Here is a 25760-nt window from a genome sequence, read left to right on the forward strand (position 1 = left end):
ACTCACGATTCCATTAACTGGCCACCAAATAGCCCTGATCTGACTCCATTAGACAGTTTTCTATGGGGATATCTAAAAACTTAAGTTGATAAAGAAATACATGCAAATTTGTAGGATTTAAAGGAAAAAATATAAAGAAGTATAACCTACTTAAATCAAGAACATCCTGAGATTGTTTTCAATGATCTGGTGAAATTATACAAAGATTATAGAAACTATATTGTAAATACTGGCGGACTCATACATTTGTGAGTTTTTGAAGAAAAAAAAAGGGTTTCACAGCCATTAAGATCTTTTTTTCAAAAAAAATAAGCCAAATATTAACATATTAAATCTCTTATAGAAAGTTATATTATTATCATCTTCTCCAATAGAGTTCATATTGATTAAACTCATTAGTTTTACTAGAGTTGGTTCATCCATTAATCTAAAACTAAGCTTATTATTAATAATGTTAGAATTAATATTATTTTGATAAAAATTAATGAGGTCATTTGAAGTGCTATCAGGTAAACTATTACAATGAGCAAAGTAGTTATTAAGTATATTAGCATCATTAAAATTAGGAGGAATTTTGAAATTAGTGCTGTGTATAATATTTAATTTTTTTACAGTATTCCGAAATCGTTTACCTTTTGTTTCTCATAAACTTTTGAAGTAAGCATTCTTTCCACGGATGATTGCATGTTTAGTAAAATTGCTTAAATAACGGTAGTAATTCATACAATTTTCTGTTTTATACTTTAAATATCTTTTATGAGCTTTATCCATTATTATTTTTGTTTCCATTTTATTATCTTTTTATCTTATTATTCTCTTTATATCTTTTAATCTATCTCTTATTAACTTTATATCTTATTATCTGTTTATCTTGTTCTGTTATTATTATCTTTAGGTTATATCATGTTGAACGTGGAATACACTAAACAATGATCTCAGATTGTATCTGAAATAGGTAGAGAAGCAATTTTCTTGACAGTGAATTCATTATTTATAATAACTAAGTCAAGTAGACTAGAAGTATAGTAAATATAGTACAAAACCGGGTCGGTTTATTCACATGTTGGGACAAGCTAAATGTATGAAAAAGACTCAAAAATTGTGTTAGATGTGTGTAGCCACTTGACAAATCAATGTTGAAATCACCAACCAGAATAACCTTATCATAGAAAGGAACAGTCGTAGTTAAAATAGAAAAATAAACATTTATCAGTGGAGGAAGGACGATACAAACACTCAATAAATCAATTCAATAACAGTTTATTACAAATAAAATGTTCTGCTTATGAATTCTTAGTCTGACACAAATGAATTCGCATGTCTCAGTAAAAATGTCAACGTCAACAATTTGTACTTTTTACGTAGATTTTACAAAAATGGCCCTTACAGTGGTGTTTTATTTCAATTTTGCCGTAAGGCGTTGATCCATGAATATGAGGATATGTATTTCCATACAAAAGATCATTACTTTGATCTAAGAAGAGACCATTTTATACTTTTAATTTTTTTAATTTACTGATACTGATGTCCTAACCTAAGTTTAAAATATTTGTTGATATTTAGCATGGAAAGTGTGTAGGTGTTTTCCAGATTTAATTATTTTAAGGCCTGATGTTGATCCAAATCTAGTCATGCCGTTAAATTTGTGACATTGTGTTTTTGTCTTCAACTATTAGCAGATATTAATCAATACAGTAGACATCATAAAAATGTAGTTAACCACTCTTGTATTTCTTAAGACATTGTAAAAGCAGATTAATAAATTAAACTTACCATCCTCCTGATCTTCATCGGAGAGCACATCCACCCTCAAATCCCTAATGTCACACTTTTCCTGGTTCAGTATCGAAATATAAATTTCATAACACTCCCCTACGAGTGCCGGAGGAGCATGTTCAAACCGCACCGATATTTTCGAATCTCTCGGTACGATCTGAGCTTTCGAAATCACTTTTATGTTATCGAAATCTACGCCACTCGCCTTTTTAAAATGTTGCAGTTCGGGCAGTTCAGTTTGACTTCCACCTTGGCTGGAAAACTTTAGTATTGCGTTACATTCTGATTGATTTCCTAATGACATTGTTATATGTTCGATCTAGAATTTTTTTAAAGTATTCATTTTTGGATTTTTAAAATGTTACAATTGAAGTGTTTACCGCTATTTCACTATTAACGTCGTTGGGTTCCGGCTCAAATTCCACAGTAAACTTTTTAACTTCGCCGGAAGAAAACGTGATATTATGTCCCTCGTTGTCGACAGCAAACTCTGCACTAGTGTTTTGGGTATTCACTTTTACTGATATCCTTGAGAACGTTAGTGGGAAAGGACACGTATTTCTAAAAGATTAGAAAATTCATAATTCTGATGAAGCAAGCATACTCGTATAAGGTTAAGTAGAAAATTAATTTTTCATAAAAAAAGGATGCACCTGAAGGGTACTTTACATCAAAATTTAATAGATATTAAAAAGAAGCATAGAAATCAAATTTGTCCTACAATACATAACACCCTCATGTATTTTTTTTATTTCATAAACATATCTATGGGTAAGGTATTAACTTACATATAAAAAAAAACAATTTTTTTCTTTAAGAAATTTAACTAAATTTTCGAATGCTATATTATAAGATTTTTTTGTTTAAACTCTGGTCTTATATTAATATTTTCTTTTCTTATTCAGTATTTTCTCAAGAAAGTTTTATTTTATTCTTTTTTATTCTTAATAGACAAAAGACTGTCTAACTACAAATAGATAATTATAATATAAAGACTAAGATGCAATTCCAGTAACGTACTGGAGTTTCTAAGTTAAAAAATTCTGAAGTACATTGGGCGGAATCAATGTGCTTTGTACTGTGCATTGTCCATCTACTAAATTGTTTTTTGCAAACATTAGGAAAAAGAGAAATTTATGGTGAATAATTGGTGCAATTGATCATGATTTTTATAATTTTACTGAGAAAAGATGAAAAATTTATAAAAAAAATATTTTAAATAAGGCAATGGATCGAGGCCTGCTACATAGGGAGGTGGATATAAAATCTAATATTTTTAACATAATTCATTTGAACATCGAAGCTTAACGAATAATTTTGATAACTTAATTCTTTTATTATAGAATTTTAATTTAGGTTTTGCAGATGTAATAGTTTTACGTGAAAGTTTTGAAATATTTTTAAATAAAAATTTTGATTTTAAAGGCTATAAAACATTTTATAATAGGGCAAATATAACAAAAATAAATGAATTTTGGTTGTTGTAAAATCAGTAGTTTCTCCACATTAGTATTATCAAACTCAGAAGCAAAAAATTACCCTGGCTCTTAAAATATATTGCTCTGGCTATATTTTTTGATTATATATTTGATAAAAATAAATTGATTTTATGTGGTGACTTTAACATTGACTTCACCAGTGTGTGTGCTGCTCAAGAGTCTCTGCAGTCAATTTTTGATTCACTGGGTTTAGAAATGCACATCAACTCTCCAACCAGAATAACTAAAAATAGTTCTAGCACAATCGACTATATTGTGTCATCATTTATTCCATCATTCGTTGATTGTACTGTCTTAAATGCAGGGTTTTCTGATCATGAAGCTGTGATTTGTAGATTTTCTTTGGAATCTAAAAACACAAATACTTTACGTCGATTAGGCCGTATTTTTGGTGACAAGAATTTATTAAATTTCAAGAATCAGTGCCTTAAGTGCAATTGGGATTTTCTTTCTGATGATATCGATGATGAGTTTTTTGGATTTACAAGGACTTTATCAAATATTTCAGATAAGTGTTTTCCTTTGAGGCCTATAAAAATTAAACATCATAAGCCTTGGTCTACTTGTTGCTTACGTATATCAGCAAAAAACATGCGCTCATTATCGCATCTAAAAAAATTCTCCGTCAGCGACGTTTTCCACAATTACGTCAGGCGATACAGAAGAGTTTATCACAAGACAATAAAAGCTGCAAAGGATGCCTATTATAACAAGGCTTACTGATTCTGATAATGTGTCTAAAGAAACATGGTCTATTGTTAACGAATTAAGAAATAAATCTTCCTCGCCATCACTACTTCACCGGAAGATCTTAACATTTACTTCGTAAATGTGGCTAAGAACCTAATGACCACCATATCACCTTCTCACGATCCACTTTCGTATCTTTTTAATGGTAATCTGCACAGTTTCTTTTTCACCCCTGTATCATTCACCGACCTTCGAAGTACAATTAACGAAATAAAAAATAAATCATCGTCTGGTACAGATGGCCTAACTCTCAAAATGTTTGCAAACCTGCCTGATTGCACCTTAAGTCACTTGGTGAACCTAATTAACATGTCATTTCAGAGGAGAATCTTTCTAAGCTGCCTTAAGACTGCAATTATTATTCCACTGCATAAAGGAGGGGATAAAGATCAAGCCTCAAATTATCGCCCAATAGCACTTCTCCCAACTTTATCTAAGATTGTTGAAAGACTGGTTAAAGAAAGGGTTTTGTAATTTTTGCTTAAATATAGAATTCTAACACTGAATCAATTTGGATTTTTTGAGAAATAAATGCACCAGTGATGCTATGTTTTCTCTCCTAAATAGTGTTTATTCTAGCCTAAACAATCAACACTCCACAGCTACAGTTTTCTGCGATTTCTCAAAGGCATTTGATTGTGTTAATCATAATATTTTAATTAATAAACTGCAACACTATGGGTTTAGAGGATCTTCTCTCAAATGGTTTAAGTCATATCTTAGTTTCAGAAGTCAACTCGTGAAGGTTGATACGACAACATCTTCATGCCAACCAATTGAATGTGGTATGTTGCAAGGTTCAGTTTTGGGCCCTATTTTGTTTCTCCTATTTATTAATGACATGGCCAATCTGGATATCAGCGGCAAAATTTGTCTGTTCGCCGACGATACCAGCTTTACTTAGAGCACTCCAGATATCACGTCTCTGTATGCAACTATATCTAACGATTTACTTACCATTAAGTCCTGGTGCGATTCCATTCATTTCGTAACCACGATTCCTTATCATCTTCTATGCCTTAATATCTCTAAAACCAAGGTTGTATCATATAAAAGTACCATTCAACCTTTTACTCTACAAAATACCAGTTTGGATATTGTTGAATCTGTCAAGTTCTTGGGACTAATTTTAGACAGCTCTCTAAAATGGGAATCTCATATCGACACCTTATCCACAAAGTTAAGCTCAGCATGTTTTGCCATAAGATCTATTTCCAAATAATTAAGCTTTTTAACATCTAAATCAGTTTATTTTGCCCTTTTCGAGTCACTTCTTCGTTACGCCATTCCATTATTGGGTTCATGCTGTGCCACTCAATTTGAGCGCGTATTCAAGTTGCAAAAGAGAGCGATACGCTATTTACTGGGACTTGACAGTACAGCTCACTGCCAAGAATACTTTAAAAAACATAGAATATTAACTCTTCCTTCACTGTTTATATTTGAATCTGTTTGCTTAATCCGAAAGCATGTGTCAGAATTTCCAAAGAGGCATTCTCATAACTATCCACTTAGAAAAGCAGAGCATGATATTTATCTGCCAACGGTCGGAATTAGTAAAAACTTCTATACTCTATAGAGCAAAAAAAATGCACAATCATCTTCCTTTTATGATTAAATCTATGACAACGTTTTCCTGTATTCGCCAAGCCTTAAAAGCTTTACTATTGAAAAAGGCTTTATACACAGTAGAAATTTAAAACACTTTTTTAATCTTTCCTTTTAAATACGCACACACACTGGCCCTATTTACTTTATAGTCTCCATCCCTAGAATTAGTTATACCTATATTGTAATAATAGTCGTAATTTAACTTCAACTTATTTTGTATACTTCTTTTACCTAATTTACATTTTTGTATTGTTTTATATTCTTTTTAATATCAACTTCTGACTTTATAAACATTTAGTTGTATAAGTAATTTGACCATGTACAATAGGTTACCTATTTTGTATAAAATCTAAATGTCTTGTGTTTTTGTTTTTTGTGTACTCATGTGTTTACTTGTATATGTTTATTTATATTAGCTTTGTCTACAAAATTTATAATTTTTTGACAATAAAGCATTCATTATATTGATACAAATAATAATAAAAAAAATCAAAATTTATACTGGAGATGCTATGGTAAGCCTATTAAATTCCTCGGACATAGATGTTATTAACTATTCTAGTGTCATTACTCAAATGAGTTATTTTTTCCTATATTAAATACCATTATAATACTAGATACTAACAGACACTAATATCGATAATATATTCATAACATGCAGAAATATTCCTAACCAAGAATTAAAAAAAAAAACATTTTTTTTAACAGTTTTGTCACAGACCATCTTCCAACAATGGTAAATGTTGGACAAAAATCTAAACTAAATTATAATAAAGAAATCAAAAAGTCAAAGAAAATAATCGACATTCATAAACTTAAAAAACTTCTAACAAATTAGGAGTGGACAATAGTAACAAATATTGAGAACAAAGAAACGGCAATGATAACCTTTTTAGTTAAACAAATACAAATAAATATTTTGTTTATAATTCTATTTTAGTATAATATAAATGGCATTGGTCTGTTCTTCTTCCATGACTATCGTTTTTTTTTTAATTTTTAATTAGTTAAGTCTATTTTCTGATGTAATTTTGTGATTTTGTTATCAATTTAAACCTCTTCTCTAAATCTTTAACTCTCAAGCCAACTTTCTCATAAAATTTCTAAGGTAATATAAGGTACCTAAATTTATTAATATTTGAAGAATTATAGTTCACATTTATACCAAAAACACTGATAATATGGAAAAAAGAGCCACATGACATCTTCATGTTCTTCTTCTAACATTAAGCAGTATATGTAGCAGCATATTAAATCGATAAAATTTGAAGAAAAAATAAAAATCGGTAACTTCGAAATTATTTTCAAAACATTATGGGAGGAATAAGGTGATGATTGACTATTTTTTTTAAGATATAATCTCATAAAATATATAGATTTTGTACATACATACTTAAAGGTTAAGAAAAGTTATGTTCCACTTTTGGAAATTCTTAAAAAAAAATTGTAGTAGAGCTATGCTATTAGATGTCTTTAAAAGGTACTTGGATAGAAGAATTCAGTTTGTAAGGATAGAGAACACAATAAGCAAGACATTTTTCATTAAAATAGATCCACCGAAGGGCACAGCCAATATTTTTTTATTGCATACCAGTATCCTAACTAAATTAAAACTTAAAAATTGTTCAATCATTTCTTAGGATATGTTGGAATGATGTAAAAGAATATGTGATTAACGGATTAGAGATTGTACAAAATTGGCTTAATGCTTTTAAACTGACTTTAAATGTCAATAAAACGAACTACATCGCTTTTTTGATAACCTCGATCAACCACCCTGAAATTGATAACCAAAAACTCAACCAACGTTATTAAGGAACCTTCCAAAACAAAATATTTATGTATTATGATAGATATAATTTTAAAATGGGACCACCATGTATTAAAATTAACACCTAGTATTAGAAACTTAGTCTACAAATTTTATTGGTTTGACTTTTAAGGAGGAGGCCTAATATAGGCCGAAACGTTGGCAATAAAGAGAAAAAGATTTAAAGGGCTTGTATTTTATTTGACCCACATCCAACTCAAAACAATAAAACTGCGTCACTAAAATAACATATTATACAAATTTGATGTTTTAAGAAACATTATGAGTTGATCTTTGTTAATACATCGATACAGATTTATTATACAGTCATTGTTAAGGTACGGGATTATGTTTGAGTAATATACAAGAGAGCACAAGTCCAAAAAATGTTTAAGATAAAATATAAAAAAAGTAGGCTATACCATACACATTTGTTGTAACAAAAGAAATTTTTGATATAAGATCTTTATGTGTAATAAAAATATAAGTATATTTGTTTATAAGAATAATGAGCTACTAAAAAGTCATAGCTACGCAACTAACAATAGAATTAATAAATTCATAGAGTTGCCTAAGAGTAGTACCTACTAATGCTAATTTAATGTTATATATAAACATACACAACCTCATATCTTATGAAATCAGAAATTGTTTAAAGATCTACAAATATAAGAAAAAATTTAAGTTATATATTTCCGAAAATAACGTTACTTTTTAGAACCTCTTTTAAGGATGGCATGATGTTGCCTGTAGGCGGAGTTTTCTGGGTATTTAATATTTACTGCATATACAATGTACCTACTTAATTTGGCAACACGTGGGAAACTTTTGTGTTCTTAGTTTTAGGAAAGAAAGTTATTCAACCTTCATTGATTTCAAATTTTATTAGTTCTATACGAGGTTTGTTAAAAAATGTGAATTTTACTCAAAAGTAAAGTACCTTTATTTTTGACAATAAGGAAAATTGTAATAAACAGAAGTTGTTTTGCACTAAAAATTACATTCAAATATGCAATTATATCCTGTTTTTTAATTTTTTCCCCTATTTATGATAACAATGCAAATGTAAGTGTAATTACGTGAAATCTAGGATGCAGTGACAAACAAATGATTTGTTTATAGCAAGAAATGTTTGATAGTGAGGTTGAAAACATCAGTTGTATTTAGGATTTGACAGAAAGTACTTATAAAATTTAGTAGAAATAACAGCAACATTAAGCACTGAAGATAAAAATAAAGTTGTGTTAATTGTAGGAGACAATTATAAAACGTATCGAGAAAAATCTTCATTATGGCACAGTGAGAAAAATATTAACTAAATTCAAGACTTTTGGAGATATAAGTAATAAATTTACCAAGAAATGATAACAACGGATTAATGTTGACATAGAATTTTAAATAATGCTCTCAACAATCAAACTGGATAAAGACTATTAACCCATTAGTGCCTAAAGTTAGTTTGTGTTTTATTTTTAAATTATAATTAGAAAAAATACCTTATGGGTCTAATAAACATAAAAAAATGTTTTTTAAGTTTTAATTCACTAGAGCCTTTGTTTTAAGGCGTCCCTATAGAGGGACGCCCATTGCGAAAAAAAAATAATTAAAGTAAGATAACATGTTTATTATGTTTTGTATATAATTAAATTATATTTTAGTTATCATGGTAAAGTTTGAAACAAATTTTAGGATGCAATGCAATGTTACACTTTTCGCAGATGAATTGCCTTTTTTATCACATAGGGTACATCGGGCCAACCAGATACCCAATATTATCGAATCGTACGTCATGTAATGGTGGAGGCACTCTGGTTTTTCCTTGCAGGGGTTTAGTACCAAAACTTTTTAAAAACTTAGCGATATGTATCGTCGAAACGCCAATAAACTAACAGAGTCAGGATGATTTGTTTTCAATTTTCGCATATAAGTAACCAAGCATTCACCACAGATCCATCTAATAAATATAAGACTAGTGGCCAATACTATTTTCTTTGTCGAAATCTTGATCTATAAGCCGCAACAAGACCATCTAATTTGTCCACACCAACCATATATTTATTATAGTTGGCTACTATTTTTGGCTGAGGAACTGTCTTCTTAGATCGGGTGACCCTGTTCCGACGAAGTGTGTTAGTTACTTCAGAGGTTTCAAAATTGGATGCAACAGAAACAACTTTATTATCTTTCCATTGTACGAGCATGTTGGTGTCATTTCGATAATACTTATAGCTTCCCCGTTGCTGATTATTCCATTCCTTCTTAGTTTGTACCGGACATTTCTCTAAACGATTATCTCTTATTGTGCCTGGGGCACAATAATTGTTTTTCGATAAAAAGTCAAATAGAGGAAGGCCTGTAAAGTAATTATTCATAAAAATTCTATAACCCTTACCTGAAGGTAATTCGACTTGCTCTAGTAAAGATAGTATTACATCTCCACCCAAACCAAATTTCTTTTCTTTTTCTTTGTTTCGATTTTTTTTCCGGTATAAATCTCAAAACCATACATGTATCCGCTACTCGAACAAATAGCCCAATTTTGTAGCCAAATCTTATGGGCTTACCCCGAATGTATTGCTTGGCATAATGTTTTCCATAATATGGCACCATGCTCTCGTCAATGGATAAATGCTTATCAAAGCTATTGTGTGTACTAAAATTCAGGTTTAGATGATCTATCAAGGGTCTCAATTTATAAAGCGTGTCGCCTTGGGGTAATTTTAAATTGTCATTAAAGTGAATATACTTTAGTAGAGTCTCAAACCGATTTCGACGCATGCTGTTTTGTAATATTTTTGGGATATCTTCTTCACTCGACCAATAGAGTCTTCTGTTTGGATATTTTCCATATCCCGATAAAAGAAACGCTCCTAGTACCACATACAGTTCGTCCAGAGTAAAATTTAGTTCTACATTTTTCTGCCGTGCATACCTATTACTTTCCGTAATAATCAACGTCAAAAGTTCTTAATTGAAAAACAATTTGAAAAAATCAACCGGGGTAGTTGCATTTTTTGCATCCTGTGAGGGTTCACTAGGGCTACAGACAATCACAAGGTCAGTATTATTTACTCAGCCAGTATCAGGATCAGGCTCCGCCATCTTAATTTTTAGTACGCGTACTCTGTTTGTTGCTTTGTATTGTTATTGCCTTTTAGGTTTTTCTAAAGGACAGATAAGGGCAGTAAATCTGCAGGATCAGAATCGGCAGTCATTTACGTAAGCTATTTCACATTCCTGAGATAGGATTCCGCGAGGTAGGTGATTTATATTCGCTGCATGCTCGTCGTCAGATTCGTCGGTATCAACTTCGGTCTGATTTGCATCATCTGGAGGTAAAATATAGATGTTAGATTCCGGCAAGTCGTCATCCTCCTCTAAACAGTCCATTAGTTGAGCTAAGGTCAATCTAAGGAGACATAGCGCTTAGCGTACCTTATAAGGGACACAACATATGTAGTAACGTATTTTACACGCGGTTACAAAATCAGGGGTTCGATGACCTTTACTATTTTCTTTGAACATTATTTATAAAGATTCAATTAGTGATCAATGCGGAAAATGTTTATTTACACATATATAAAATAAAACTTACCCTTGACCCCTAGTAGAGTATATGGAGGGATCCATTTTCAATAACACATAAATAATTTTGCGAGAAATAGAAAACAAAAACACCTGACACGTCGAATCAAGTCTGCTAAATACGCTTTGCAACTCTAAGTGCTCGATGTATCCCCACTTTTTTTATCGCAAGGAATTTGCTGGTCCCTTATAAGGGACGCTAGGTATTATTGGGTTAATAAAGATACATTTTAAAAAAGAATAAGTTTCACCCACACAATCGAGATAGATGCTTTGAATTCTGCTGTGATATCCAAGGAATTTTAGAAGATAACCCATTTATGGGAAGACATATCGTTTTTTTGGATGAAACAACATTTTTATCAAATGGAACAATAAATTGCCGTTGGTATGGTGATACTAATCCACATTTTAAGATCAAATTTTCCTTTTTTTCATGAATCTTCAAACGCGAATTGTTATTTACTCTTTTAAGTGAATGAATTAGAAGATTTTCTTGACAACGTTTCCCTGATTCAACGTCGACAAACATGGTTCCAATAGGATAGTGCATGCCACAGCAGGTTAGATGTAAGACAATACGTTAAAAATTGTTTTAATGGAAGAGTTCTACATCGGTTTTCGGACATTTTTTGGCCACCTCGCTCTCCAGACTTGACGCCACTCGATTTTTTTCTTATGGGGTTATTTAAAGCAAAAGGCATATCTTTAAAGCCATTTATTCAAGGTCATTTGGAAAGAATCATTACAGAATCGGTTCAAAGTATTACTCCGCTTATAATTAGAAGAGTATTGAAATGCTTTTGTGATAGAATAATTACCTGTATTGAAAAAAAAGTCGATATACTGAGGCATTAGCGAATTAAAGGAGCTACTAAGGTTCGTTAAAATTATTACAACAATTAATTATTAAGGTATTATTTATTTCAAAGGCGTCTATAAAGTATTACAAGCCAAAAGGCGATAGTAACGGAAATTGGGTCAAGTCTGTGGAAATCTGTGGATTATAATGAAACGTTTGCGCCGGTTGCGCGTATCAGTACATTCCGGTGTATTCTTGCGTTAGCAAACCAATATGAACTGTTGACACATCAAATGGATGTAAAGACGGCCTTTCTTAATGGGATTTTAAAAGAAAACATTTTTATGAGGGTCCCTGACGGTGTTGTAGTCCCTATACAAATACAAATGATTTAATGTGTAAATTAAATAAATCGTTGTATGGTTTAAAGCAATCAGCCCGGTGCTGGTATGAATACTTTAATAATGTATTGATAGAAAAGGGATTTGTAAATTTCTTAGTAGATCATTGTTTATATATTTTAGACAGAGATGATGTAAATAAAAATATTTATATCATTTTATATGTCGATGATTTGGTAATTGCAGCAAAGGATATAAAAACAATGAATAGCTTTAAAGAATTTTTGATGAAGCGGTATGATATGGTTGATCTAAAAGAAATGAATTATTTCTTAGGAATAAGAATAAATAGGTCAAATTCTGAAGTTTCTTTAGAACAAACTGTATATTTAAAATCTGTTTTGCAAAAATTTAACATGAGTGAATGCAACTCCGTCAGCACCCCATTGCCTGTAAAATTAAACTATACAGCATTAAATTCAGAAGATAGTTTTGATGCACCCTCTAAAAATTTAATTGGCTGTTTAATGTATACAATGCTTTGTACACGTCCAGATTTATGTACTGCCGTAAATCTATTAAGTAGATATCAGACAAAAGGAAATAAAGAACTATGGTTATGTTCAAAGCGAGTGTTGCGATATGTTAAAGGAACGTCAAATATAAAATTAGTATACAAACGTATTGAAAACTATCACCATGTATTAACAGGCTATGTTGATGCCGATTGGGCTAATAATGAAATTGATCGCCGAAGTACAACAGGTTGCCTATTTAAGTTATTTGAGAATTGTACAATAACTTGGATTACACGGCGACAAAATTCAGTTGCTACGTCATTAACTGGCTGAATACATGGCGGTATTTGAGGCAATAAAAGAAATTTTATGGCTTAGGTCTTTATTGATGATTATCAATGTCAATATGTTTGAACCAATTGTTTTATATGAAGACAATCAAAGTTGCATAGCAATGGCAAATAATCCTGTCAATCATAAACGTTCTAAACATATCGACATTAAATACCATTTAACTCGTGAACAAATTGAAAACAAGATTATCTGTTTGAAATATTTGCCCACAGGTGAACAAGAAGCTGACCTATTGACAAAGTCCTTGCCACCACAACAATACAAGGACATAAGAGAAAAAATGGGTCTTCAAGAGAAATAAGAAGCTATAATAATGGATAAATTGCAAAATTGTAAATTGCAAATAATTAAAATTTTGTTAAATACTAATTTAAACTGCTTATGATCTGGATAGGATTTTTTGTGCGGTTTTTTCCTAACCCATGCAACAAATGTTGGATCATTGTTACTCCCCGTAAGCCGTAATCTTTTTGAGGGGGTGTGTTGGTTAATAAGCAAAAAGCATATTCGTGTATGTTTATAAAAGATTGTTTAGAAAACGATTTCCTAAATGACTGGCCTTCTAATCTAGCTGAATAAGAGATTTTGTGTATGAAGCAGTCATGCCGCTCGCTCTTTGTGTGTATAAAAAAATATATATTGCCAACAACACTGTTTTTAGTTAGTTCTTAATAAGCTCTCACGCATAAATAGAATTACGGTAAAAGAAATATAATCGATATTGAAGTTAAATCACTTGTGTTTTATTGTGTTCAACCATACCTTATTTAATACTTTACATTTACATTTTAGATTTTGGACAATGCAGAACTTTTTAGAACGAATAACTTTTTTCCTAAAACTATAAATGAGGTGGGTATATGGGGTATGTGGATATTGAAGTCATTGCTTTTGATAATTAATAATAGAACACTATAGACGTTTACCTAAATTAACTTAACTCTTTTTAACCTTTAAAGTTTCAAGCGTTATATTATAGCAAATTTTTATAAAAGAAAACTACATTCATTTGATTGTTAAGGCGTCACACAATACTTCACTAGTTGTTCTTACCTTACAAGAATTTCTAAAGAAACTTTTTGATCAATTTCAAATGCTATCTTGGTAAATTTTGATTTCACCTCGATACAAGACACCACTTGAGTCATATCTAACATAAACGATAAACCATTGCCACTAAATACTGGTTGCCACAAAATTATGGCATTTTGTAAGGCATCGTGTGGGACTTTAGGGTCTCCAAATGGAATGTTTTTCTGTAAAAAAATGAGTATTGTAAATCAATTAAGATATTTAGCAAAATTTCTTACCTTTAAAATTCGGTTTAAGTTCTCATATATCCGCCTCTTTTCGTCTATACTAACTTTAACGGAAGACCCAAGAATTTCTAACGCTAGCTGCATGTAATCCTGAATGTTTGCCGTAAGGAATGCACATGTTAAGGCTTTTTCTAAAATACTACCTATTATTCCCCACCACTTTTCTTCCCTGTAGTCTGAGAGCATGTGAGTGAATAATCTATAAAAATAAAGTAACGTATACTAGTAATACTAAAAATGCGCATTTACGTTAAAGCTTTTCCAAAATCTTTTGAATTGTAACATTCATCGGCCATTTGTAGCACTAGATGCCTTCTAGTTCTGGGACACTTGTAGATTTTATACTGCGCAATTGCCAAACCGTACAACGAAATTATTATACTCTAAAATCATAAATTAATGTTACTTTACCAGGCAGCAAGTTCTTTAAAAAGCTTACAGAATGGTTGATCTGGTTTTCTAAATACTGTAAAGCAGTGATTCCATCTACTTCCGAAGGCAGTTTATTCGGATCAGGGGGTTCAGAAGGTGTTTTTCCAGACCGCCAAGGCCTTTGCCCATAAAATTCCAGCCTTTCCCAACCTTCCAATGAGTCTGGGTGTGGATAAGCAAGAACTTGCTAAAAGGAAAGCTTATTGTTAAAAGTTATATATTATCGACTAAAATAATGTTTATGTAAATGTGTTTTTTTGCTGCACCTAGATGACTTATGTGTATATTTATTTCTTCAGAATTTAGGATATAATATAAACAGAACAGAGTCCAAAATAGCAACAAATAGCAACCTGATATCACAAATACAATGCATTATTCTATAGATATACGCTACCGCTCAAAAGTATTTGTCCACCATGTATTTTTTTAAATATTTTAAATTAGATACAAAAATCTTATCTTTATACCTGAATTTAGATAGTATCTCTTTTGTAAATTGCATATATGCTTAAACAGCATATCTATCAACTATGGTTTGTTGAAAAACACTGAGTATTTAAAAATAAGTCTTGCAAATAACAAACAATGTAGTGAAAATATGCACTTCTTCTAAAAAACTAATCTGTTTACAGCTCGTTTCCGATGAAATTTGAAACATTTAAAGGTGTTTAGTCTTCAAGAATTGATTTTGTGTAACATTGGTAAATAATTTCGCTTGCTTATTGACGATTGTCACCGTTTCTTTGCTGGTTTTTCAACATTATCAGTTATACAGTTATCGGTAGAAACAAAAGGATAATACCTTTTGTTGGACTTCATAAGGCTGGAAAGACTAACCGTCAAATTTCGACGGATTTGGGAATTCCAAGACTGTCGATTATAATGTTAGGAAATTCACCAGAGAAGGGACTATTAGCAACAAACCTCGATCGGGAAGGCCAAAGGCAACAAGTTCAAAAAAGGATTTAAATATTATAATTACAAGCAAACGCAATAGACACCTTATCGCCCCTGAAATCACAGCAAAAATCAACAAGGAGCGTAAAAAAGCGGTCAGTGTTTCGACAGTAAAACGGCGACTTTATAATGCTGGTCTTAAAGGACGTTTAGCTGTATCAAAACCGCTACTGACGGATGTTAATAAGAAGAAAAGACTTGAGTGGGCCCAATCACATAAAGAATGGACCATTGATGACTGGAAGAAAGTTCTCTGGAGTGACGAGTCGAAATTCGAGGTTTTCGAACGAAGAGGCAAGTTTTTGTTCACCATCGTTCAATGAAAGGGTCGCTGAGAACTGTACGGTGGCCTCAGTTAAACACGGTGCTGGTTTGGTGATGGTGTGGGGTTGTTTTGGAGGATCTGCAGTGGGCGATCTAATTAGAATAGAGGGAATTCTTCGAAAAGAGGGTTACAAAACAATTTTAAGTGACAATGTACTGGTACTCGAATAATTGGGAAAAACTTCATCTTTCAACATGACAATGACCCCAAGCACACGTCGAAATTGTGCAAGCAATATTTAGGTCAATTACAAAGGCAACATCTTCTGAAAGTTATGATATGGCCCCCACAATCACCGGACCTCAATCCTATCGAATTACTGTGGGATGAACTGGATAGACAAGTGCGAAAATCATGCCGCACATCAGAAGAAGACTTGTGGAGGATCATCCAAGAAGAGTGGCACAAGATGCCTCAGGAAACTTTGGACAAATTAATTAGAAGACTACCGAAACTGTGAAGCTGTTATTAAAAATCGAGGCGGACATGTAGATGAATCCAAAATTTGATTTTCTTAAATTTAATTAATTGAAAAATGTATTGTTTATATTTATTTTGTTATAAATAAACCTTTTCATAAGAATAACTGATGGGTTTATTATTTTTAGTTATAACTTTAAAACAGTCATATGTGGGCAAATACTTTCGAGCGGTAGTGTATAATTTAAACTATTATTTAAATTTGATTCACAGACTGGGCTACATCATATTTCAACGCAAAATATTATTCTATGAACTTAAGAAAAAAAAGTTGAAAAATGATTCCTAAGTGTACATTAAATGTGATTTTCAAGAGAGAATGTAAGAAGAAACTGACAAATGAATATTAATTCTAGCTCAAGAGCTCTACGAGGTAGAGAATAATTATGATTGGTACCTAATCGGAAAATGAGTTTTATAGCAAGGAAACCTTAGATATTTGTTTTGAATCTTCTCGAGCTTTTTAATGCTATTTTTAAATATAAGACTCCATATGACAAAAGCAAATTGAAATATACTAAAAAAATTGCATAGTAGAGGGTCAGTATCATTTTAAAATTTTGGAAAACAGAACAATGTTTTGAATATTAATGAAACATTGTTCTATTAGGATCTATTATAATCATTTATTAATTGATCAATATAAATATGGAATGTCTTCTTGGAGTCAAACAAAAGAAAATCATTAATAATAGTGATCTGATTAATAATAATCAAAATAAAATTGATTGATTTAAAGATTATCAGCCTAATAAAAGATCTGGCAGTTTTGGAAGCAATACTTGATATTAATGTATATTATGAATAAAAACAAATCTTATATTTAAACGTATTTACAGCTAATCTCACTAAGAACATCATAAAATCACATCCAAAATGTACAATATAGAAAGTGAATTAACACCTTGGCGGTTTTAATTCAACCGTATTTACTAGGTTTTTTGTCTGAAATTATTTAGATATACAAGGTGTATCAGAAAATTTAGCCAATATTTGTTTTTAATTGACACAATATTTGTTATTAACTTTTTTGAAAATAATTGTAAGAATTGAATATTTCGTTTTTTTGAACTTTTTTTTGTTTTAATTAAAATTTTCAGTTTAGTCAGCCATTTTTTACAAATGGCACATAAAAACTTAAGATTCCAGGATTCCCTTTTTAAATTGCCCTTATAACAAAGCGTTATTTTTTAAATAAAAAATATAAATTTATTGTGATTAGATGATTAGTGCGGCCATTTAAAACGTACCTATGTTATAAGTATTATCATGTTTTATTATTTTAATTTTTTTAGTTATTACAAAGCTCTTTTAGATAATTAGAAATTATTACACATTACAAAGGTACAAACTTAATAGAAAAATAAAGAATACCTATATTAAAAAAAAAATCTTAATTAATTCATTAATTAAATAATATATTTTAAACTCTCCAGAGTTAAAATATTTATTTATATCTGTTACAATAAGGTTATTAAGGTTGAATGAGAAAATTTGCCAAAAGATTTTGAAAAACCATTATACATTCATTTGCCTCTGACAATCCATTTTATGTCATACAGTACTAAGTTAGCTACAACCAATTTACCCTGTTGAAAGCCATGCAGCGCATTGTCCAGATAGTTTTTCATCCTAGGAGGAAAATCTTAATTGATTTATGTAAGACTTTTCAAGAGTGACAGTTATGGATAAGATTAAAATAGTATATATTTATAAAAAGAGGTGGAGTACCATCTGGAAATCTTATTAAACTGTGAAGGGAAACTTTCACAAAGTCACCTGCAATTTTACATTTATATGCTATATATAGTTATGTATAGCTTATGGACAGTCTAAGTAGGTGAATTGTCATTAAAATATTATATTCAAACTAACTTACCGAACACAATTTATGACAAGCGTCTTTTCTTAATATTGCAAATTGGGCAGCTTGCTGATAATAAATACCAGGATGTTGGATTTGTACTGCGGGAAGGCCCAGTTTTACTGCTTCATCAAAAATATCACCAAATATTTCATACCTTAAAGTAAAGAATGAATTATCATTTGAGAATAAAAAAAAATTGAATTTGCGGGAAAAAATACATTTAGTTGTATTTATTTCTCAATTCGATATTTTGTAATATTGATTTATCCTTTATTAAAAAAAAACTCGTATTTTAGACATTGTTAATGACTTAAGTTTAGATCTGTTACTGAATATCGTTATTAGAATGTCAATAAGCAAATTGGCTACCTCACTTGACTGGGTAAGCTGCAATACAATATATTTATTTGCCTAATAATTTAATATCTCGACAAATTATAGTAGAATTTGTGTTATCTAAATATCTAATCGTCTCCTAATTATATAAACATTAACCTGGGAGAACAATTAACATGTACATCAAAATACTTTAAAATTAAGGATATGTTATTTTTACAAAAAAAAATAAATTTGAGTATATTTGCTTAAATAAATCAACGTTAATTTTTTTAGTAGGGCAGTATTTTTTAAAATCCACATTACATGATTAACATTCTTACTCTTTCTGCAATCTATTAATTCTAAGTCTAGTTTAAAATCTTAATGGATAATCGCTTTTGCATTGAGTCCAATGTGACATCTATGAACTGAAAGGCACGATAACGTATATTTTAACGATATTTTCTAGAGTTTCCAAAAATTCTAATTGGCTCAATAAGTAGTACAGTTTTTATTAAATTGGGGCTAAATAATAATTTTGACAAGTTTTTAACCTTAAATCTAAATTTAAATCGCATATCACTATTTAAAAATGTTAATCCTATATACGTAGTTCAATGGAAGGACTTTCATTAAATTAATTAAAATAAATTAATATGATTAATATAAAAAAATTAATACTGTGATAGAAAAGGAAGGTACCATTTATATTAACTATACGATACTGGATTTCTAAACTTCGTGGACATTGGATATTTTGATGCAGAATATCTCAATTTTGTTCTTTAAACCTCTTTCATCTCCAGACGGTTATTATTCAGTGCAATTATAGCATCTGAGAATTTGGAAATACTCCAAAAGTCTACATATTTAATCCCTAATAATTTTGAATTCATTTCCACTGTTGTTAAACTCAGCAAAGATACCATTATTTTGCCTTTTAAGCTTTTCAATTAGACCATGTTCTGCTAAAGCAAATATGTGAGTATACCCACCCCTTTAAATGACGTTTTGTTCTTAGAGATATATATTGAAATTTGTTCCTAACCTTTTATTCCAGACTTTGCTTTTCTTTCTGTGCATCTTCGGTGTTTTTGTTATGTATTGTGGAGTCCTGTCAAACTTTGTCTTTTAAAAAACACTTACTAAAACAAGTAATCTTTTCTAAATTTCCTGTAAATCCTTCAGAAAATTCTCGGATCGTTTGTCACCAATTTTAGTACTTTTTTAATAAAATATTTGATCACTGATAGATCTAGAAAACACCAAAAAGGTCATAGCAAATATTACCCTTGACTTTAGCATACACGTTATGTCCACACCTAAATATTCTTGTGATATTAACTTGTTCTGTTTAACTGGAATTTACTAATATGTATTAAAAATAGATTATACCTAAAATTTGATGCATAATTCAAATATCGATTTAAAAATATAATATTCTATGTCAAATCTACTTTCTAACGACCTCTATATCATTTTCGTGAAAAAACTTCAGAACAATAATTCGAATGGGTGTGTTCGTAACGCATGGCACATTGATAATGTCCACTAATAGCGACTTTCAGTAGTGACAAAGTTTGATAACTTATTATCTGAAAAATTGTTTGAATTTTCCATTGTTTATAATAATTCACATGATCTCTACATTGTTTGTCTATATAGAACACCCGACTCTGATATACAAAGTTTTAGCCAGAAACTACTAAGCTTGCTAGAATCCATGCCCTTAAAAAGCAAACTAATTTTATGTGGCGACCTTAATATTGACTATTCCAGTGTATGTGCTGCCCAAGAATTGGAGTGATTCTTGGGCATATATTCATATATGGTCTATATTCGAGTCAATGGGCTTGATAATGCACATAGATTCACCCACCAGAATAACTAAAAATAGCTCCACCACCATCGATTACGTAGTATCATCCTTTGCTCCAGAATTCTTAAATTGTACTGTTTTCAGTTTGGGCTTTTCAGATCATGAAGCTATATTAACCAATTACTCTTTGGATTCAATTAACAATAGCACTTTGCGTAAATTAGACCGTGTTTATAACAAAAATAATTTTCTAAATTTTAAGAATCCTTGTCTAACGGAAAATTGGAACTTTCTTTTAAATGATGTCGATAATGAGTTCTCCAGATTCTTAAATTCGCTATCAGATATTGCAAATATATCTTTTCCTCTAAGGCCAATTAAAACTAAAAAACAAAAGCCCTGGTCCTCCAAAGGTCTTCGTGTATCGGCAAAAAACATGCGCTCACTTTCCTACCTAAAAAAGTTCTCAGAGTTTATTGTTTTTCATAATTACGTCAAGCAGTATAGGAAAACTTATCTTAAAACAATTAAGGCTGCAAAAGAAATCTATTACAGTGGGAGGCTGGCAAAATCTGGCAATGTAGCTAAACTATTGTTAACGAACTAAGAAATAAGTCTACCTCAACTAGCACTATCTCTACATCACCCGAGGACCTAAAAAATTACTTTGTAAACGTGGCAAAAAATCTAATGGCCACCATAACAGCTTCTGATGATCCTCTGTTATATCTCTCTAATGAAAATTTGCACAATTTCTTTTTTACGCCAGCATCATTTACAGAACTTCAAAGTACAATTAACGAAATAAAAAACAAATCATCAGGGTACAGATGGGCTTACTCTTAAAATGTTTTCAAATATGCCTGATTGTACTCTAATCCATTTGGTAGACCTAATCAACATGTCATTTCAAAATGGGGTCTTTCCAAACTGCCTTAAAACTGCAATAATCATTCCATTACAAAAGGAGGAGATAAAGATCAAGCCTCAAACTATCGTCCAATTGGACTTCTTCCAACCCTCTCAAAGATCATAGAACGCCTGGCTAAAAAAAGGTTTTTGTCATTTTTGTTTAAATATAATATCTTAACCCCTTATCAGTTTGGATTTCTGAGCAAAAAATGCACCAACGATGCTATGTTCTCCCTATTTAACACGTTTATTCAAATGTCAACAAAAATTACTTAACAGCAACAATTTTCTGTGACTTTTCAAAGGCTTTCGATTGCGTAAACCACATTATTTTAATTAACAAATTGCAGAACTATGGATTCAGAGGTATATCCCTTCAATGGTTTAAGTCATATTTGTGCAACAGAAGTCAACTTGTAAAGGTCGATACGTCAAGGTCTTCTTGTAAACCAATTGAATGTGGGGTACCTCAAGGTTCCGTTTTGGGTCCTATGCTCTTCCTGCCGTTTATAAATGACCTGGCCAGTCTGAACATAAGCGGAAAAATCTGTCTTTTTGCTGACGATACTAGCTTCACTTGGAGCAATCCGAATGCAATGGCACTACATACAACAATTTCCAACGACTTGGTCTTCATTAAATCGTGGTGCGATTCCAATCTTTTATGCCTAAATCTCTCAAAAACTAAAGTCTTATCATATAAAACGACCATTCCTCCATTTATTCTAAACAATACGAGTTTGGAAGTTGTTGAGTCTGTCAAGTTCTTGGGTCTTGTTGTAGATGGCTCTTTGAAATGGGATTTGCACATAGACACGTTATCTAAAAAACTAAGCTCGGCATGTTTTGCCATAAGATCAATCTCAAGAGAATTAGGCTTTTTCACGGCCAAAACAGTTTATTATGCTTTTTGAGTCACATCTTCGTTACGCCCTTCGATTTTGGGGTACATGCTGCAAGACCCAATTTGAGTGTATATTTAAACTTCGAAAGAGAGCGCTTCACTACTTATTAGGACTTGATAGTAGAGCTCACTGCCAAGTAAATTTTATAAAATATAAGATCCTTACTCTTCCCTCGTTATTTATATTTGAATCTATCTGCCTTATCCGCAAACATGTGTCGCAGATTCCAGAAAGACCATCCCACAGCTATTCACTAAGGAACGTTGATCATAATCTTCATCTGCCATATCCAAGGTCGGAATTAGTAAAGAACTCTATACTTTATGCAGCAATAAAAATGCACAACCATCTGCCTTCCGTAATAAAATCGATGACTGCTTCTTTAAAATAGAAAATCAAGAAAATCTTTACTACTGCAAAAAGCCCTATATACAGTAGAAGACTTTTTTAATATTTCCTTTTAATGCACACACACTGGCGTTATTAGCTACCTATTATTTGCAAAATGTTTGCCTGCTTTTTATTGTATGTTTTTTTTTTGAGACTAAGGTTTTTGACAATTTTATAGATATAATTGTGTGTATATTCGTATATAAGAATTATTTTATTTATGTATTTCGACCAAATTGTACAATTTGATAATTTGTACAGTATTTTTGTTTTGTTATGTACCTATTTACTTTGTGTGTATTTTGTCTGAGTATTTTTTTTTATGTTTATTTGATTTGATTTGACATTTTTAAATTAATTTGTTTCATATTTTATTGAATAAGTTGATAATGCCATTGTAAACGTAGTTTGTTAAATCAATAAAACTGACGTGTACTGATTTTCTACGTACTTAAAACTATTTTTAAAACAAAAGTAACTTACTGTTTGGAAAGCCAAGCATACTGTTCAAAAATTAACTCTTGAAAACCAGTCCGATTCTTAAACTTGTCTATGTGTCCCTTGAACTGAGAAATCGCATCCCTTGGCAGGTTCAAATTAAATAATAGTGTGCAAATTTTGTAATTTATAAATCCGGCCACTGTACGGATTTCGAACGCATTGGGATCCACTATTCTTATTTCTAACAAGTTATTATATGCTACTGTATAATGCCTGAAAAATATTGTCAATCATATAGTAGTGTCTTAATTTTTCATATAGTAATAGGTACTCACTTGTGGGCAGAATGAATGTCTTGTTTAAGTTCATTCAAAAATGCCATTTTAAACTGATGACGTACATACAAGTACTGATGAGAGTTTTTGTTTAGGTGCTCCTTATGCATTTTAATGCCTTTAACTCTGTTGTAGTAATAAGTTTGACAGTATTCAAAAAAAGCATTTTCTAACCTGATTGTATATCCCTTAAGAGAAGAATTTTGAAGTAAGAGACAAGGATACTTTTAATAATATGGTACTTACAAGCAAATGTTGTCCATGTGGTAACACAAAAAGAGACTGAGCATTTAGTTCACAACTGGAACAAAGTGTAACAGCTCTTTCTGCAGCTAGAGGATCCTCTGGAATTGGTAAATGATTTTGAATTAGAACAACTATGATGCGGGTGTCCCTTCCTTCTAATGCAGCTCTGAAATTAAAGAGTTAGTTATTCTTGAAAAATATATGGTTTTTTAGTTTGTCAACAAATTCAAGAAGTGTTATTTAGATAACTCACACCACCTGTTTAGCTGTGATTACATTTTTGGTATCCACATTGGCTTTTTTTCATTCAGTCATAAAACATTAATTCTAAAAATCAGTAAAAATTAGAATTTTTATATCAGTAGATACACACCCAACCAGATCCAAGAATTCATATTTCATTGATCTCATCATACAAACATAAAAGATATTGGTAGAAGTTAAGAGTTTTCAAAAAGCAATTTTAACAACTTATCATTTAAGCCTGCATTAAATAGCATGGATTACTTTTAGAGTTCGATTTTGAATTGCTAAATTGAAAAACCAATTGTGAAATAGTACTCAAAAAATACTTGCCTGGAATTTAAACTTTATTTCTTAGCTTCCTTTCTGTACTAAACATAAAAAAACTCACCATGATTTTTTTAATTTATAATGAATCAAATCATTTATTTATTTTTTCAGTATAAGGTGTGCACAAATAAATACAATTCTTTAAGTGAAGAAGGTCAGGCATAGATAGTAATAAAATAGTAAACACTGTAAATACAAAAAGTACTACAAAACAGTTAACCAATAACTTAGCCACCAAGACATTTAACTTACATTAACTAGAAATATTTGTTAATTAAAAAAAAAAAAGATAAACATTTCTTTCTTACATTTTTCACAATAGGAGGACATCTACTCCTTTTCTAATAATAAACACAGTTTAAATTTTATTACAAATATTTAGCATTAAGACTCATTCATTTGCAATTTAATATAGAAATCAAGTCCCATTTGGCCTAAATTGATTAAAAAAAATATGGTTTAATTAATCCTATCTCTGTTAGACTTTGCCAAACACAATAGAAAAGTCAAAATATAAATGTGTGTGTTTACTGAAGTGTTAAGTGAAAATCTTGCCACAGGTGATGGAACATGAAACAATAAAGAATTTTACACTTGTGATCCCCCTTTGTGATGTTTTCCCTGATGAAATTCAACATCTGAAAATGTGCTACTGACTCATCATTATTATTAAATTCATCATAAGATGATATTCAATTAATATAATCTTAATTCAATTCAATTTATTTATTATTAGTGCCCAAAAAGAAAAAAACCTTACAAGGTGAATTAAAAATTGTATAAAACATAGTATTCTTTAAAAAAGTTAAACAATATAAGAAACCTAACATAGAATAAATTTAAAATAGTAAACATCTAACTTATATGCTTTAAAGTGAATATATCTATAATAGTATAATAAAGATCATATTTAGTATTCACAAAAAGCCCGAAAAATTGTCTAGTTTTTTCCATATTTGGTTATTTGTATGAGGTTTATTGCACATTTCTTACCACTTTTAATAAATAGATACTGCATTCAATCAAATACAGAGTTTATGTATAAACATGTGAGCAGTCACATAACAGAGGTTTATCGACTGAATATCCCAACTGGTGGCCGCTTGTATCTTGCAGTATTTGTTTATAAGAAATAACCATACAGTTGAAAAGAAAGAAATGCTTATATCTTTACTCATATCTTGTACACAAGAAAACATAAATAGGCTTCAATTACAGCAAAATAAAGCTATCAGGATTATTTTGGACTGTGGTAAATATACACCTATTGAATTTATGCTTTCTACATTAAATTGGTTATTGGTAGGAAAAAATATTAAAAAGGCAAATTTAACATTAATTTTTAAAATCGAACATGGTCTTTTACCTAACTATTTAGCGACTTTTTGGAAA

The 25760-nt window shown here is 30.7% G+C and overlaps 1 protein-coding gene across 1 annotated transcript in view; it reads right to left on the bottom strand.

Annotated features, from left to right (window-relative positions):
* Window positions 1–25760, bottom strand: part of LOC126742254 (trafficking protein particle complex subunit 11) — a 45081-nt gene that overhangs the window by 13226 nt on the left and 6095 nt on the right. Inside the window, exons 2-11 of the mRNA XM_050448882.1 lie at window positions 23796–23961; window positions 23550–23737; window positions 23257–23487; window positions 18442–18583; window positions 14805–14984; window positions 14615–14748; window positions 14357–14564; window positions 14100–14302; window positions 2157–2337; window positions 1774–2095 (exon numbers count right to left, since the gene is read on the bottom strand). Of these exons, the coding sequence (XP_050304839.1) occupies window positions 1774–2095; window positions 2157–2337; window positions 14100–14302; window positions 14357–14564; window positions 14615–14748; window positions 14805–14984; window positions 18442–18583; window positions 23257–23487; window positions 23550–23737; window positions 23796–23961 (1955 nt within the window). The remainder of the gene's footprint in view (window positions 1–1773; window positions 2096–2156; window positions 2338–14099; window positions 14303–14356; window positions 14565–14614; window positions 14749–14804; window positions 14985–18441; window positions 18584–23256; window positions 23488–23549; window positions 23738–23795; window positions 23962–25760) is intronic.

This window comes from Anthonomus grandis, chromosome 11 (assembly GCF_022605725.1).
Source record: "Anthonomus grandis grandis chromosome 11, icAntGran1.3, whole genome shotgun sequence".
Classification (NCBI taxonomy): Eukaryota; Metazoa; Arthropoda; class Insecta; order Coleoptera; family Curculionidae; genus Anthonomus; species Anthonomus grandis.